At 43.4% G+C, this 19,089-nt stretch overlaps 1 protein-coding gene across 47 annotated transcripts in view; it reads right to left on the minus strand.

The window, feature by feature from the left end:
• Positions 1–19,089, minus strand: part of shot (dystonin-like protein short stop) — a 956,738-nt gene that overhangs the window by 500,462 nt on the left and 437,187 nt on the right. For 28 of the 47 annotated variants that reach the window (XM_070087164.1, XM_070087165.1, XM_070087156.1 and 25 more), the window contains exon 1: positions 8,357–8,897. The exons of 6 other annotated variants lie outside the window; for them this stretch is intronic. In XM_070087164.1, the coding sequence (XP_069943265.1) occupies positions 8,357–8,654 (298 nt within the window). In that variant the 5' untranslated portion in view covers positions 8,655–8,897. Of the gene's footprint in view, positions 1–8,356; positions 8,899–19,089 lie in introns of those variants that run through there. 13 more of the 47 variants (XR_011392260.1, XM_070087197.1, XM_070087176.1 and 10 more) reach the window with 1 other exon arrangement.

A 19,089-nucleotide genomic window follows, 5' to 3' on the forward strand; every position in this document is an offset into this window, starting at 1 on the left:
CAGTTTTGGGCCCCGGACACTTATGGTGTTTTCCCTTAGTGTACCAATGGCGCCCCTACTTTTTATTGGGGGCATTTCGCATCGCCTGCCCAGTCTTTTACTTTCGTAGGGAGTGATTTCTGTGTGCAGATTTGGGACCATTCTTTCCAAGATTTTCCAAGTGTAGATTATGATATATATCTCCCTCCTGCGTTCCAACGAGTACAAGTCAAGTGCTTCCAAGCGTTCCCAGTAGTTAAGGTGCTTGACAGAACTTATACGTGCAGTAAAGGATCTCTGTACACTCTCTAGATCTGCGATTTCACCTGCTTTGAATGGAGATGTTAATGTACAGCAGTATTCCAGCCTAGAGAGAACAAGTGATTTGAAAAGGATCATCATGGGCTTGGCATCTCTCGTTTTGAAAGTTCTCATTATCCATCCTATCATTTCCTTTGCACGTGCGATCGTGGCACTTCTCATTATCCATCCTATCATTTTCTTTGCACGTGCGATCGTGGCACTGTTGTGATCCTTGAAAGTGAGATCCTCAGACATTACTACTCCCAGGTCCCTTACATTAGTTTTCCGCTCTATTGTATGGCCGGAGTCAGTAGTATACTCTGTTCTAGTTATTATCTCCTCCAGTTTTCCATAACGGAGTAGTTGGAATTTGTCCTCATTGAACATCATATTGTTTACCGTTGCCCATTGGAAAACTTTGTTTATATCTTCTTGGAGATTAACCGCGTCCTCAGCAGATGACAGCCTCATGCAGATCCTAGTATCATCCGCAAAGGATGATACGGTGCTGTGGTGTATATCTCTGTTTATGTCTGATATGAGGATAAGGAATAAGATGGGGGCGAGTACTGTGCCTTGTGGAACAGAGCTCTTCACTATGGCAGCCTCCGATTTAACTCTGTTGACCAATACTCTTTGTTTGATTTGTTAGGAAGTTGAAGATCCATCTCCCCACTTTCCCAGTTATTCCTTTAGCACGTATTTTATGGGCTATTACGCCATGATCGCATTTGTCAAATGCTTTTGCAAAGTCTGTGTATATTACATCTGCATTCTGCATCCAGTGCATCCAAGGCCATATCATAGTGATCCAGTAGTTGTGAGAGGCAGGAGCGACCTGCCCTGAACCCATGTTGCCCTGGATTGTGCAGATTTTGGGAATCCAGGTGATTTGCAATCCTGCTTCTTAGCACTCTTTCAAAGATTTTTATGATGTGGGACGTCAGAGCTATTGGTCTATAGTTCTTAGCTAATGCTTTGCTGCCACCTTTATGGAGTGGGGCTATATCCGTTGTTTTAAGTGACTGGAATTTCACTCATGTCCAAGCTCTTCCTCCATAGTGTACTTAGGGCACGCGAGAGGGGTTTCTTGCAGTTCTTAATGAATACAGAGTTCCACGAGTCTGGGCCCAGGGCTGAGTGCATGGGCATGTTGTCAATGGCTTTTTCGAAATCTATCGGAGTTAGGGTAATGTCAGAAATCTGGCATACATTTATGGAGTTTTGAGGCTCATTCATGAAGAAATCATTTGGGTCGTCGATTCTCATACTGATTAGTGGTCCACTAAACACAGAGTCGCACTTGGATTTCAATATTTCACTCATTTCCTTGTTGTCATCTGTATAAGTCCCATCCTGTCTGAGTAAGGGTCCGATACTAGATGTGGTATTTGCCTTGCTTTTGGCATATGAAAAGAAATATTTTGAATTTCTTTCAATTTCACTAATAGCTTTAAGCTCCTCCTGTCTCTCCTGGTTCCTGTAAGTCATTTCCGGGGGCGTTGATCCCCCGAATGCCTTCCAGGTAAACTTCAGGTAATACAAGTGACCAATTTCGAGTCTTCCTACTCCTGCAGCTCAGCCTGCCAGGTCTACCAGGCGGTTACTATTGGTGGCCCACTGGTCTTTATATCCGCCACAACTTGGCTGATCTAGATTCTAGAACTAGGCGGAGCTAGTGAGCTAGTTTCCTCTTGAAAATTTCTACACTTGGTCCAGCAGCATTTCTGATATCTGCCGGCAGTGAGTTGAAAAATTTCGACCCACAGATGTTGATATTGTGTTTTCCTATTGTGTCTTTGGCTTCTCTACGTCTCACTGAGTTTATTTTACACTTCCTGGCAGGTTAGAGACAAGGTCTTCCGTATATATATTATCATGAATTTCTGTGTTCCACTCTAGAGAGTTCATATCCAGAACTTTTAATAGTTTAAATGTTTAGTGGCTTTGTGCAGGTTATAAATGATTTCTTGATCTTCAACTCTGATCTTTCCTGCCCTGAATGGTGCCATCAACATCAAATAGTACTCGAGCCGAGAGAGAGAGCAAATGACTGGAATAGTGTCATCATTGGCGATTTTTTCTTAGAGTTATGTTTACCTCTCGGTGATTCCGGGGATCACTGTTCCCTTGGTCCATCCCAGACCAGACCTGGTTACCGGCTTGATCAACAAGGCTGCTGCTGGTGACTGGCCGCACGCAGTTTAAAAGTACGCACTACAGCACGGCTGATCAGGAAGCGATACTGGGAACTTATCAAGTTTCTTCTTGAAGGCCTCCATATGTTTGTTGGTAATTCCCCTCATGAGCGAAGGGCATTGAAAAGTCGCTTCCCGCTGATACTTAATGAGATCTCCCTTAATTTACTCGTCCCTTCCCTCCTTTCCAGGTGTTAGTTATGTACCCTTCTCGCCTATGTTACAAGGACTATAGTTCAAGGGACATCAAGTGTTGCAGTAGTTCAGATGTTCGGCTGGATGTATTAAAATTATCTTTTACACGACTTTTCATAAAAGCTACAAACACTGCATTTGACTCAATAAAGACCTCTGATAAACTATATTTTATTGTTTTTTTCCCCTCTGAGACCTTTTATGGTTGCAAACACATGATACACTGCTAGTTGCTGTTGGTTTGTTGGTTGGCCTTAGTATCTGTGGCTCTGAAGAGCCAAACAATTGCTTTGATTTCCGTCCACCATGGTTCTTAAGTGGCCATAAATTCTCAGCATTTCTCGCCATTTTTTCCGCTGCCTGGCGCATAATTATAATTCGCATACTCAGAATGGCGTTCATGAGGCTGTATAAGCCTTGTGCCCTTCATGTGGAAGCCCGGACAGTTTCAATCACAACATCGTCCCTCATTTACTGAACTACGGCATTTTTTTTTTTTTTTTGGGGGGGGGGGGGGGGGGGGAGGGGGTGAAAAAGGTTTGCAGGACGCGAGTGGCATACCTGGAGGGTGTTCTGGGGGTCAACTCCCCCGCGACTCAGTCCTTGACCAGGCCACCCGGTGAATCAGGGCCTGATCAACCAAGCTGTTACTGTTGGCCGCACGTAGTCCAACGAACGAACCACAGCCCGGCTGATTGGGCACTAACTTAAGGTAACTGTCCAGCTCCCTCTTGAAGACAGCCAGGGGCCTATTGGTAATTTCCTTTATGCATGGTGGGAGACTGATGAACAGTCTTGGGCCCCGGACACTTATGGTGTTTTCTTAAGTGTACTAATGGTGCTCCTACTTTTCACTGGGCTTATGTTGCATCGCCTGCCAAGTCTTTTGCTTTAGTAGGGAGTGATTTCCGTGTGCAGATTCGGGACAGTAGTATGGTTTGTGGCATGAGGGTATGGCAGGAGTATGGCTTGAGGCGTGAATATGGCATGTGACTTGAGGGGTGCGGGAAATGTGGATGTAGAATGTGTGGCACGAGTGTGTGGCTTCTTGATAATATTTATATATGCTCACTGGCTGACAGAAAGCAAAGAAGAGGCACACTCGTAATTACCTCAGTTATAATATCAAATAATGATACACATAAAACAGATAACTATGTCTAATCATCATCAACAGGGAGACTAAGTGACAACAATTGTAAACCAGCAAAAATATACTTCCTAAAATATATTAAAATGTTATTCTTCCCAAACAGAATGAGAGAATAATGGAATGGAAACCAAGAGATTGTTGGAAGTTCTACCACCACTGGAAGCTTCAATAAACTCAACAGTGAAGAAGGGACACCACAAGCACAGCTCTGCCGTTGTAACAAACAGGTAATCACACATATGAGCAACGGGTCACAGATGGAATCTACGAGCACAGATTAGTCACACGAAAAAATGGATGCAGTTTTTTCCACTCTCTGGTTAGTATGAAAGCGAAATTGTGTGCAAGTGGCAAGTACAAACTTCATGTACATCTTAAGAGTGAGTGTGATAAAACTTAAGAGGATAGAAACCTGTTATATTGATCTAAGTAATTTAAGAAGCAGGACGGAGGTATGAATCGACCCCCACAACCCTACCTCGGTGAATATACACTTCATTAAGAACATAAGAAAGAAGGAACACGGCAGCAGGCCTACTGGCCCATGCGAGGCAGGTCCAAGTCTCCTACCGGCTTAAGCCAATGCACCCAACCTAGTCATTCACTTTAGGAAGGAGCACGGCATCTGACCTAGTATAACTGTACTCGGGAGTTTGTTCCACTCGTCCACAACTTTGTTACCAAACCAAGTGCTTTCCTATATCCTTCCCGAATTTGAATTTTTAAAAAACTTACAGCCACTGCTGCGAGTCCTGTCTAGGCTAGATATTTTCAGCACGCTATTTACATCCCCTTTATTTATTCCTGTCTTCCATTTATACACCTGTATCATATCCCCCCTAATTCTACGCCTTTCTCGAGTGTGCAGATTCAGGACCCTCAGTCTATCCTCACAGGGAAGGTTTCTGATACATGGGATCAACTTAGTCATCCTCATTTGTACGTTTTCCAGAGCATTTATATCCATTCTGTAATACGGTGACCAAAACTGTGCAGAATAATCTAAATGAGGCCTAACCAAGGATATATGGAGATAAATTAGACACATGTGCAACTCTTGGATATCTTTATTGAGGAAACGTTTCGCCACACAGTGGCTTCATCAGTCCATACGTAGGAGAAACTTGAAGAACAGGAGAAGAATGAGGTAATCAGTCCCTCAACCTTGAGTCGATGTGTTCAGTCCATCAATCTTGAATAGAATGGACGTATGGACTGATGAAGCCACTGTGTGGCGAAACGTTTCCTCAATAAAGATACCCAAGAGTTGCACATGTGTCTAATTTATCATGTCGGTTCTCTGAACCATTCATCTACAAGGATAAAGGATATATGGAGTTGAAGAACAACCTAAGGATTCCTATTATTTATGCTTCTTGATATGAAGCCAAGGATTCTGTTAGCTTTATTGCAAACTGTTGCCTTACTGAAGTCCATATACACAATATCATATTCATTACCATGATCTACCTCCTCAAATACCTTAGTGAAAAAAGTTAATAAATTCATAAGGCAGGAACGCCCCTTTGTAAAAACCATGCTGAGATTCGTTGATTAATTTATGCTTTTCAAAGTGGCTACGAACTGCCTCGGCAATTACTGATTCCATAAATTTTCCCACTATGGAAGTTAGGCTTATTGGTCTATAGTTCAAAGCTAAGGACCTGTCACCTACTTTAAAAATAGGTATCACATTTGCCATTTTCCACTTATCTGGCACCATGCCAGTTCGTAGTGATATGTTGAAAAGTTTAGCCAAAGGTTTGCTAAGCTCCTCTTTACATTCCTTTAGAACCCTTGCATACAGTTCATCAGGGCCTGGGGATTTGTTAGGTTTTAATTTATCTATTTGCCTAAGGACCATGTCACTTGTGACCCTAATCGTGCATAGTTTATTATCGTCCGTTTCTACATAATTTATTTCTGGAATATCGCTAGTATCTTCCTGTGTAAAAACTGAGAGGAAGTATGTGTTAAAAAGTCAACACATTTCCTTATCACTGTCCGTGAGCTGACCCGAGTAACTTTTGAGTGGGCCTATCTTGTCCCTGATCTTACTTCTGTATACCTGAAAGAATCCTTTTGGGTTAGTCTTCGATTCTCTTGCAACTTTAACCTCATAATCTCTTTTTGCTTTTCTTATTCCCTTTTTTATTTCTCTCTTTAACTGAATATATTGATTTCTTAATTGCCCCTCTCCTCTTTTGATTTGCCTATATATGCCTCTCTTTTGACCAATTAGATTTTTAATCTATTGTTCATCCATATAAGATCATTTTTGTTTGATCTAATTTCCCTATTTGGAATATAAATTGTCTGAGCAGCTGGAAGTATGCCCTGGAAAACGTCATATCGGCAGTCACCACCACCTACCTGACCCATAATCAGGTCATTCCAGTTCAGCCCACCCAAGCAATTTTTCAGTCCTATGAAATCAGCTAAGCAGAAGTCAGGGACAGAGACTAGATTGCCATTATTAGGGGAATTCCATGATATATTAAAATTGAGTGATTTGTGATCACTTTCCCCAAGCTCATCATTAACCTCAAGATTATTAATTAGTGTCTCCCGGCTGGTAAGAACCAAGTCAAGCAGGTTATTTCCTCTATTTGGTTCTGTCACAAACTGTTTTACAAAACAATCCTGAATCATATCAAGAAAGTCACCTGACTCTAAATTTCCTGTCTAACTGCTCCAGTCAATCTGTCTATAATTGAAATCTCCCATTAGCACAACATTTTCGTATGTAGATGCCTTACGAATTTCGTTCCATAGTAGTTTACTGCACTCCCTATCAAGATTTAGGACCCTGTAAATCATACACAAATAACCCGCTGGCTGGATGGCGAAACGTCTACGGTGGGGATGCCCGGGTGTTGTGCATGTGTCATTTCATCCTGTCGGTATTATATACAATTCTTGTACTACTACTACTACTACCTCCACCTCTTCCTGCCTATATATAGCCGTCCTGCTCCACCTCTGTTAGTGTGACTTTGTCAATGGTCCAAGTCGGTCCGAAACGTCGTCGTAAGCTTCTCTCTTTTATGTGCGGGTTATTTGTGTATCGTTCCAGTCACGGTATTGTGCCTTTTTGTTATTTATTCCTGTAAATCATACTCAAAATTAGTTTTGCACGGCCTTCGAGAAGTTGTAACCAAACAGATTCAGTGGCTGACGCTTCTAATTTTATATCTTGTCTAACACAACAATTTAAATTGTCTCTGACATACATCGCTACTCCACCACCCTTCCTCTTGACCCTGTCAGTGTGGAATAATTTATAGCCTTGTATGTGACATTCAGAAGGCATCTCTCTATCTTTCAGATTGACCCAGGTCTCTGTTATAGCAATAATATCTATGTTTCCTGCACTTGTAATTAATCTCAGCTCATCTATCTTATTTCTTACACTCCTGCTATTAGTATAGTAAACTTTAAGGGTGCTAGTCCCTTGCTGCCCTCTGTTGTCTCCCTTTGTTTGCTGACCTGATTTATTGTCTTTATTTATAACTTCATGATGAATGTCTTTTATACACTTACTCTTTTCAACCCTAATGTTGCAACCTGCCTGTTTCCCAAACACCACCTCCAGGGAAGCACTCACTAGATGCAGTGAGTATTACTAACTTACAACAGTGACATCAACAAACGAAATAAAGTGAAGGTTTTCCCTATATTGCTAACAGTCATCCCTTCCCCCGCACCCTTCCCACTACTGTCGCTCTCTCCCCACTAACACCCTCCCTTACTTCCCCACCGTCTTGGTATTCTCCCCCAACCATTTCCCTCTCCCACCCTCGGCGTGTTCACGATTTTCCATCCGGTGAAGTTTCTCCCTCAGTCTTTTAACTTGCCCATAACAGTTTTTGAAAACGTGTGATAGAACCGACCAGGAGGGCAGGAGAATTAAACCCACCCACCCATAGTAATATGATACGCCAGGTTAAGTTGCCCACTCATTCACAGACTACCTTTTGTGACTGTGAATGAGTCTTGATCATATATCCGTTGGTGAAGTGGCATGCAAACCTCATCACTCCTTAAACAATTAGCTCGCTCTCTTTCTTTCTCATGAGTAATTCTCAGCACCTAACAGCGCCCCAAGATATTACTATTACATAGAATAAGACAGCCGCACACTGCGGTTGTACCCAAGCTTGTTCAACTTAAAAAAATCACTCTGCCTCAGTTATCACAGTACACGTGGGCGACTGATTTAAGTTTTAGGAGACATAAGTGATCACCAACACTGATTAGCGGATGCAGAATCGAGGCTCTATCATGCCTTGTGTATGACCCTACAAGGGGTTACAATTTCGCGAAAAAAAAATGGAAGCAGCCACGCGAGTTGTAGCATAACGATTAATTTTCATATAATTACGCTCTGAAAGATATCTAGGTTTTAACGCAGTTTACTTATCAAGAAGAGTCGTAGCATGCCGACAACATGCATCACAAGAACGAACAACTCTAGTTTATTGCTGATCCTTGACGGGACTCTAAGTCATGAACAATGGTAACTTACTGTTCTTCATGGCAATGTCTACGTCCACGGAGATGCCCTTCATGCGCCTGATTCTCTGCGGGTCATCGTGCTCTGTATCATCCATCTCGAAGACCTTCACATGAGCGATGCTGCGAGGGACACTGTTGTACATGTAGGCTTGCTTCCTGCGCTGCGGCGGCGTGTGCATGCTGGCGCTGCTGTGAATGACTTTCCGTTGTGGCAGTGGAGAGCGAGACGTACCATCTAAGGTGTTGGCAGACTCCTCTGCCGAGTGCCGCCGCCGCGGCTTCCCCTCCGGAACAATCAGACTCTCCATCACTACTTTCTTTCACACCACCCAGCAAGGCATGCACACCTCAACTAATAATGTGACACCTGCACAAATTATGGTAATACAATTATCTGCTTCAAAATTGTACACTTCTTTAAAGGAATAAACTGCGCTGAGACTCAGGAAAGCACTTGCTCTAACGATAGTGTTAAAATAAGCAGTGTTGTGAGTGGATGTGAGCGGTCAGGAGCGTAGGGAGGCGACTAGTGTAGTGCTGCCCCCATGCTGGTCGCTCTGGGACTGCCGGTGGTTGAACACTCAGGATATGACATCAACTCGACATCATTCCAACAGAGTTACCTAATCTCATCTCTAACATCACACCAATCCATTACTCACCTATGTGCCTACACATTTTGTAAGTGTCTTGGTAATTTTTTCCACTAGTGATAACCTACATTGAAAGCGTAACGCATATCTTTGATGTTAAGTTTACATTACTGAAACCTTGTTAAAATAAAGAAATGTAAAAAGCGACAACCTGGCTTATCAAACAGGCAGCGTTGAACCCTCGATAACAAATCAGTTGCTTGACACTATAAAAATTCCCCAGTGCAGTAGTGACACAGAGGGAGAGAGGGTGCAGCTATCCTCACACCCGTATTGCCTCCCCCCCCCTTTCTCTTGTACAGATTACATGCTGACGGAGGGGAAGAGAGAGGGAGTGTTAAGTCAGAAGAAAGTGGTTCTGGGGCTAGCAATAGGGTAAACTGAATCAATAAGTGCTCGATGTGTCACCGCGCCTCAGACAGGGACAACAGTATCACCATTTATTCCTCCAAAGAGTCACTAAGCAGGTCATGGAATTAACACCCGTGTTAGGATACTGATGCCTGACAAACAAATCAAGGACTCAGGCACCTGAGGACTTCGTGTCATAACTGGAGCCAACACCACCACCAGCACGGATGGTACCACAGAAGCCTCTTGTGACACAGGAGCCTTCACATGGTTATCAGTGTCACTAATCAACTCTAGTAGCTACCCTAGAAACGTTTCTCACACTTAACATTTCCCTTATTATACGTTAAGAAAGTAATACTCTGGTGATTGTATACTGACAGTACGCTGGTTCTCTTACGAGCAGTGTTAAGAATGCTTCAAAGACGAGGAGGATGCACAAACATTCCTACATCAGCGGTCACTTAGCACCCCCGGCACACATCGACCACCCACCCACGCCTCTCCCATCACGTCATTATCAACTCACACATTCTACTCTTAATAGACTCAACCACCTCCCTGCATACAAGGTAACCTTCACGAGAGACGCCAGCGTGTCTAGTCTCTGAGAGGCTACATGAAGCACCTCTTCCACTGAAAATACCCTCACACACGTGTTTCCCTACATGCTCTTAAATTTGTTCACATAAGAGAGCGGCATCTAGGAGGACGGCGGCGCACACAAGGATGGTCTTAACGAGAAGCAGGTGGTAAGATACGTCTGAGTCAGGAAACTGAGATGACATTTGTGAGTCAGAAAGTTGTGATGACAGGAGGAACGTTTTCCCTTCCCACTCATGTCTGGCTTATCAGTGGTCCCTACCCTATATACCTGTCACTTCCCTCCCAATCACCACCCATCCTTTCACCTAACACCCATCCCACTCTCACCCGTCTGCAACAGTAAAGGCGCCAGGACCGTCCGTGCCTTGGAGTACTGAGCTTTTGACATTGCTAATATTCTAATATTCTTCGCGTTGTGTGTATCAGAAAGCTCAATATCTATTCGTCTACTTTAATTTTTATGAGCAATGACAACATGATCTCATTTTTCAAATGCTTTTGCAAAATCTGTGTACACCACATATGCACTTTGGTTTTCTTCCAATGTCTCCGCAATCCTGTCATGGTTCAGTACTTGTGACAAGCATGATCTTCCTGCTCTAAATTCATGTTGGTTTTGGTTCTGCAGGTTAGGCTGTTCCAGAATGTTTATGATTTGACACATCATTCTTTTAAAGACTGGTCAGTAATTTCTGGCTAGCGCTCTACTGCCTTCTTTATACAAAGGAGATTGTATGTCTACACTTCTTAAGGACCCTAGAATTTCACTTTTATCTATTTTCTTCCTCCAAAGAATACTGAGTAGTCATGCTAGAGGTATTTGATACTTTTTTATGAATAAGGAACTCCAGGAATCCGGTCCAATGTTGCAAGAGTGGGCATGTGTTCCAATTCCTTTTCAAATTCCACAGGATTAGTGTTGTCAATTATACGATGTGTAATTTTCAGATGAAATGAAACTGCATTCTCTACCCTGGTTTCGTTTAGTGAATTTACTTGAAGCTTACCTGGAGTCTCTTCTGGAGGTCATCGTCCCCGCGGTCCAGTCTTAGACCAGGCCTCGTGGTTACTGGCCTGATCAATCAAGTTGTTAGTGCCCGCCGCTTGCAATCTTAAACGTATGCACCACAATCCGGTTGATCAGGAACTGTTTTGAGAAATTTGTCGAGTTCCCTCTTGAAGACAGGGCGTTGAAGAGTCGCGGTCCCTTAATACTTATTGAGTTCGCTTCCCTACTTTTCATTGGAAGTATCCTGCACCGTCTGCCAAGCCTCTTGTGTTCATACGTAGTAATTTTGGTGTGAAGGATTCGTTCCAATCCCTGCAGTATCTTACAGGTGTAGGTTATGAGGTACCCTTCTAGCCTACGTTCTAAGGAGTACAGTCCTAGGGACTTTAATCGCTCCCAGCAATTTAGGTGTTTAGCTATGTTTATAGTTATACAATATGCGAAGGTCCTCCTAACATTTTTCAGCTGAGCAATCTCGCCTGCTTTCAAAGGGGTACGTTAGTACACAGCAATACTCCAGTCGCTGATGGCCTGATTAACCAGGCTGCTGTTCACATAATAAAAGTACTCAGTGCTTGTATAAATTCAGTCAAGGCCTAAAATATTGGGCGCGCTTGAATTCCGTCGACTTGTACTCCTTGAAACGTAGGCGAGACAGATATATAATTTAAACCTGGAAAAATCTAGGGGGATTCGGCTCAAATCTGTAAACCGAAATCACTCCCTATAAGAGCAAGAGGCTTGGCAACACAAAACATCCCAATGAAATGCAGAAGTGCAAATACACTAAGAGAGAACTCAGTAAGTGTAAGGGGACCAAGAATTTTCAACACTCTCCCTCCATATATAAGGGAAATTACCAATACACCCCTAGGTGTCTTCAAGAGAAAACTTGGTAAGTTCCTGAAGTCAGTTTCTGAAGTGCCGGGTAGCAGTGAATGCGTACGACCGCCATCCATCAGAAGGTTTGGTCTAAGACCGGGTCGCATTCGTATTAACCCCCGAAACCAAACCATCTGCAGGTGCATGTGTTAGTACTGCAGCTTCTACAGTAATGAGGGATGAACAGCTTTGCTTATTACCATTTTTTCAGCAAATTTTTTTCTCGGTCATTACGATATTCAAAATCATGATACGTCAGAAAACGTTCTCAAGACAGAAAATGGAAGAACGTATCCTCTGACTAACTCACAATAATCTTGTTTTCACATAGGTGGCTTCGCTTCATATCTGGACAAACCAGAGACGGCAGTAGTGACACCAAAAGCAGCAGCTGCAGCCGATACCTACATCACTCTCACAAACAGGTAACAGCATGTGGTGGACAAATTAGCAGATCTAACAAAGTGCAGGAGTGCAGCAGTCCTGCCGACAAACCTGTAACACAACAACAATAGCGACCAAATACTTGCTGACCTGATAACTCCTGCTGCATCTAATTTAGGCCACACGGTTAACAGTACGTACTACCTCCTGTCTGGCTTTAGTTCTTACCTGTCTCCCTCTTGGAAAGTTAAGCCTACACCTTTTACCCAGGTATATGCCCCTCGACCTCAGGTAATCATGTATACTTTGTATCCCCCAAGGAACAAGCGACTCCTCTCTATCCCAGGTGGTAGCAGCCTTTCTCCTTGCCAGGTGCCTCACCCTTCTCTACTTGCCAATGCACATATTTTTGCTGCTGATTTATTATCAGGTAAAAATCACCGAAGACGGGTCTCATTCAAATAATGACCCGCTAACTGATGCTTTCCCTACAAGTATTAACTCTTGTTTTGTGTGTTACAGAGACCCAAGTGAATTTAGCGTTTCTTTTTTATGATGATAATAATAATAATAATAATAATAATAATAATAATAATAATAATAATAATATGCATTACCCCTCCCTTTGAAGCAGACTCGTCTGTACGATTTTCCTTTGTCATTATCTCTGGCATTAATTAACATGCATAGGCAGTACTGCCTGATTTTTGAAACAGCCATGAAATTAGATATTGTAAATTCTTGTCACCTACTTGGACTGTCTTGTACTGAACTTATAGCAGAATGGTCACTCGCACAATGAATAACAGTACTGTCATTACAGCTGTACATTTCACAGGATTCGCAGCGCTGCCCAATAAATTCGTCCCTCGTGGAAAAAAAAAATACAAAAATCTTTAACACGACATGCATTCCATTTGTTGCATTAAATTTATGACCTAAAACTGTTAGGAAGAATTAGCCAGAATTCCCGGGACTTGACAATTACATGGAAAGGTAATTGATGCCGGTTATTAGAGTTGCTGCACTCACCGGAAGGTAACACTTCTCTCACTATCACCTCCACCCCCCTAATGTCAGTACACACATCTCCCTCAACTCATGCACCTACCATACACCATACTTTACCCCTGACATACACCATACTTTCCCATATGACCCACTTCACTCAGCATCACATACACCTGTCATCCTAATTCGTGCACTTGACATCCCACTAACATCGAGCACTTCACATAGCCAACCCACAGTTTTGTTTTAAAAAGTTGGTGGAGTTCCACTGTGGGTGTAGCCTCGCAAAACATAGCTCTTCAATGATTGGTGTGTCACTAAGCATATCACCCACTAGTGAGAATACCGCCCACTAGTGAGAATACCGCCCACTAGTGAGAATACCGCCCACTAGTGAGCATACCGCCCACTAGTGAGCATACCACCCACTAATGAGCATACCACTCACTAGTGAGCATACCACTCACTAGTGAGCATACCACTCACTAGTGAGCATACCACCCACTAGTGAGCATAATACTCACTAGTGAGCATACCACCCACTAGTGAGCATAATACTCACTAGTGAGCATACCACTCACTAGTGAGCATACCACTCGCTAGTGATCATACCATTCACTAGTGAGCATACCACTCGCTAGTGATCATACCACTCACTAGTGATCATACCACCCACTAGTGAGCATACCACCCACTAGCGAGATTACCACCCACTAGTGAGATTACCACCCTCTAGTGAGTATACCATCTACCAGTGAGCATACCACCCACTAGTGAGCATACCATGCACCAGTGAGCATACCATGCATTAGTGAGCATACCACCCACTAGTGGGCATACCACCCACTAGTTAGTATACCACCCACTAGTGAGATTACCACCCTCTAGTGAGCATACCATCCACTAGTGAGCATACCATCCACCAGTGAGCATACCATCCACCAGTGAGCATACCACGAACTAGTAAGCATACCACCCACTAGTAAGCATACCACCCACTAGTGAGCATACCATCCACCAGTGAGCATACCACCCATTAGTGAGCATACCATCCACCAGTGAGCATACCACCCACTAGTAAGCATACCACCCACTAGTAAGCATACCATCCACCAGTGAGCATACCATCCACCAGTGAGCATACCACCCATTAGTGAGCATACCACCCATTAGTGAGCATACCACCCACTAGTGAGATTACCACCCTCTAGTGAGTATACCATCCACCAGTGAGCATACCACCCACTAGTGAGCAAACCATCCACCAGTGAGCATACCATGTACCAGTGAGCATACCATGTACCAGTGAGCATACCATGCACCAGTGAGCATACCATCCACCAGTGAGCATACCATCCACCAGTGAGCATACTATCCACCAGTGAGCATACCACCCACTAGTAAGCATACCACCCACTAGTGAGCATATCCACAAGTGAGCATACCACCCACTAATTAGCATACCACCCACCAGTGAGCATACCACCCACTAGTAAGCGTACCATCCACCAGTGAGCACACCACCCACTAGTAAGCGTACCATCCACCAATGAGCATACCATCCACTAGTAAGCATACCATCCACCAGTGAGCATACCATCCACCAGTGAGCATACCACCCACTAGTAAGCGTACCATCCACCAGTGAGCATACCACCCACTAGTAAGCGAACCATCCACCAGTGAGCATACCACCCACTAGTAAGCGTACCATCCACCAGTGAGCATACCACCCACTAGTAAGCATACCACCCATTAGTGAGCATACCATCCACCAGTGAGCATACCACCCACTAGTAAGCATACCATCCACCAGTGAGCATACCATCCACCAGTGAGCATACCACCCACTAGTAAGCATACCATCCACCAGTGAGCATACCACCCACTAGTAAGCATACCATCCACCAGTGAGCATACCACCCACTAGTAAGCATACCATCCACCAGTGAGCATACCATCCACCAGCGAGCATACTACCCACTAATGAGCATATCACTGAGGGACTGACAACACTAATAACGCCTGCACCGTAACTTTCACTCACATTTCATGTGATGGATTTCATGTAATGTGAAGGACCTGGGAGTGATAATGTCAGAGGATCTCGCCTTCAAAGACCACAACAATGTATCTACCTCATCCGCTAGGAAGATCATAGGATGGATAATGAGAACCTTCAAAACTTGGGACGCCAAGCCCATGATGATTCTCTTCAAATCACTAGTGCTCTCTAGGCTGGAATACTGCTGTACACTAACGGCCCTCTTCAATGCTGGCGACATTGCAGACCTGAAGAGTGTACAAAGAACTTTCACGGCACACATATGTGCAATAAGGCACCTAAACTACTGGGAACGGTTAAGGTCCCCTCGAACGCAGGTTAGAGAGATACATGATAATATATGCTTGGAAGGTCCTTGAGGAATTGGTACCAAACCTGCACACGAAAATCACTCCATATGAAAGCAAAAGATTCGGCAGGAGATGCAACATTCCCCAGATGAAAAGCACTGGTACACTGAGAGACGGAGCCCAAGACTGTTCAATTGCCTCCCAGCATACATAAGGGGGATTACCAATAGACCCCTGGCTGTCTTCAAGAAGGCACTGGACAGGCACCTAAAATCAGTACCTGACCAAGCTTGCGTGCGGCCAGCAGTAACAGCCTGGTTGATCAGACCTTGATCCACAATGAGGCCTGGTCTCAGACCGGGCCGCGGGGGCGTTGACCCCCGAAACCCTCTCCAGGTAAACTCCAGGTAAACGTTGAGGATAACGGTGTAAACTATGTAAATAGTGAGGATAGTGATGTAAACAGGGTGAGGATAATGTAAACACGGCTAGAACAGCTGGATGTAAACAGTTATAATAACTGGATGTAAACACTGTTGTGTAAATATTAGAGCATCTTTCATCTTTAATGTTAGTGTCAAGATAGATGGCAGATTTAAAAACCTTCGTGCAGCCGATAGATCTTCAAATTAACAAGCTAACCTCATTCCCAGACAGTAGGTTAACCCGCACACCTGTTGACACAACACCTGCTCACAGCTGATCTAGGTGATTAGGTCAGGCGCCGTCATCTCTGTGGCAACAAGCAGATCAACAAACTAGTATCAACCTTGCAGCAGCCGGTGCCAACAACCTGGTCTAGTACCATATATTGCAGCAGCTGGTGCCAACAACATAGCAGTGTACCACACGTTGCACCAGGTAGTTCCAATAACCTGGCAGGGTGCCATATTTCGGGATCAGGTATGGCTCTATGTTCAGACTATCTACCCTTCTAGCCTTCAAGGACGCCGTCTTGTCGAATCAGCTCTTATACTCTTATACGGCCCCGTTCAAGGAAGGAGAAATATCAGAGCCTGAACAAATACAGAGATCGTTTACGGCCCGCAGAGAGCCAGTACAGCATTTAAATTACTGGGAACTCCTTCAATACACAAATAACCGGCACATAGAAGAGAGGAGCTTACGACGACGTTTTAGTCTAACTTGGACCATTTACAAAGTCACACTAACGAAAAGGAGAGAAGGAGGGAGTAAAGCTCCTTTCTTCTATGTGCGGGTTATTTGTGTATTGTTCCAGTCACGGTATTGAGCCTTTTTTGAGCATGTACTCACTGGAGCGGAGAGATATATGATAATATATACCTGGAAAGTACCCGAGGGCCTGGTCCGAAATCTGCACACTGCCATAACAACATACTGGAGCTCATGAGAGATATGGGAAGAAGTGCAAGTTAAACCCAGTGAAGAGCAGGGGTGCGGCAGGCACAACAAGGGAACACTGTATCAACATTCGTGGCCCCCAGACTATTCAACATCATCTTAGGAGATATCAGAAACACGGCTGGAACAAGTGTAGAGGTCTTCAAGAGAAAACTGGACAAGTATCTTCACCAGGTGCCAGATCAACCAGGCTATGATGGACATGTGGGGCAGCGGACCTTCAGCAGCAACAACGTGCTGGAGGCAAGTGCCAGACAAGCCGGTCTCCGAGAGTAGTAAAGACTCGAAACTCATCAAAGGTAAAGGTATAGTCAACTTTCCTAACATGAATCTTAGACCTGGTTATGTTTCAGTACATGCCGGCCTTTGTCAACACACTGCCAAATGTACTAATCTTCAGAACACTCGTGACTTGACCTGACCTTTGCCACCTCCTCTCTCTTCCTCTTCACCTGTCTTCTGCATTTCTTCTGCCTTTTCTGTCTAATGACTTTCATCTTTCTTGTCTCCTTTTTTTCCAAGTTTGGGCTTAGGGCTACTGAAATTTATTCTATACAGAATTTATTCTATACAGAATCCTGCCCAGCGTGAGCCAGATTATATATATATATATATATATATATATATATATATATATATATATATATATATATATATATATATATATATATATATATATATATATATATATATATGAAGACGGTGAAACTCAAGACATTATTGTTGTACATAGGCATTACATGCAATCGTTAACACTACTGCAGGAGGGTGCAACCTGAGAGTACTGTTAGCAGGTGAACTGAACCCACCACAACGGTGAGCCACCTCCATCCCTCCTCAAGGACACACCTCACTCAACATTACCCCTCCCCCCCCACACACACACCTTCAACACCATCTACTGCAAATAAAATGTTTCTCTCATGTAGCACGTGGTTAAGTAATCATTCCACGTGTATTTATGGTTGGTGGCTATGTTGTAACGTTTCATATTTTTTCCAGTAATTTTACAAGAACTTTAATTTGTATGTGATAAAACCATTCTTAGATAAAATGGTCACAACCTCTGAGAATTGTAATCAAACGTAATAAAGTTATTGCAGTAGTGTCAATATCTCTTCAGCAAGTGAAGGTTAATAGGCAAGCCCAGGAGCTGCAGCTCTAAATAACATGCAGGTAAGGGTATTTATAATATGAATGAGCTCGTGAACGCATGCACACGCCTGCCACGAGCCAAGCATGCACACGAGGCAGGTCCAATTCTCCTACCGGCTTAAGCCAACGCCCTAACCTAGTCAGGTCAGGTCACATTCACTTAAGGAAGTTCAATTCACACCCACTCATATATTTATCTAACCTATTTTTAAAACTACACAACGTCTTAGCTTCTACGACGGTACTCGGGAGCCTGTTCCACTCATTCACAACTCTATTACCAAACCAGTGCTTTCCTATATCCTGAATCTGAATTTTTCCAACTTATAACCACTGCTGCGAGTCTTGTTTAGTCTAGATATTTTTAGCACGCTATTTACACCCTCTTTATTTATTCCTGCTTTCCATTTATACATTTCAATCATATTTCCCCTAATTCTACGCCTTTCTAGAGAGTGCAGATTCAGGGCCCTCAGTCTATCCTCATAGGGAAGATTTCTGATACATGGGATCAACTTTGTACGTTTTCCATAGCATTTACATCCATTCTGTAATACGGTGACCAAAACTGTGCAGCATAATCTAAATGAGGCCTAACCAAGGATATATAGAGTTGAAGAACAACCCGAGGACTTCTATTATTTATGCTTCTTGATATGAAGCCAAGGATTCTGTTAGTTTTATTGCGAACACTTATGCACTGTTGCCTTGGTTTCAGTTTACTGCTGACCAGAACTCCTAAATCCTTTTAGCAATCAGTAATATTAAGATCTACATTATTTAATTTATATGCGGCATGGTTATTTTCCTGACCAACATTCAGAACTTTGCATTTGTCTATATTCAACTGCATCTGCCACTTCTTCGACCACTGCATCAGTCTATTCAAATCATCCTGTAGTGCTCTAATGTCCTCATTAGAATGAATTGGACGGCCTATTTTGGTGTCATCAG

This window comes from Cherax quadricarinatus, chromosome 21, assembly GCF_038502225.1.
Source record: "Cherax quadricarinatus isolate ZL_2023a chromosome 21, ASM3850222v1, whole genome shotgun sequence".
NCBI lineage: Eukaryota > Metazoa > Arthropoda > Malacostraca > Decapoda > Parastacidae > Cherax > Cherax quadricarinatus.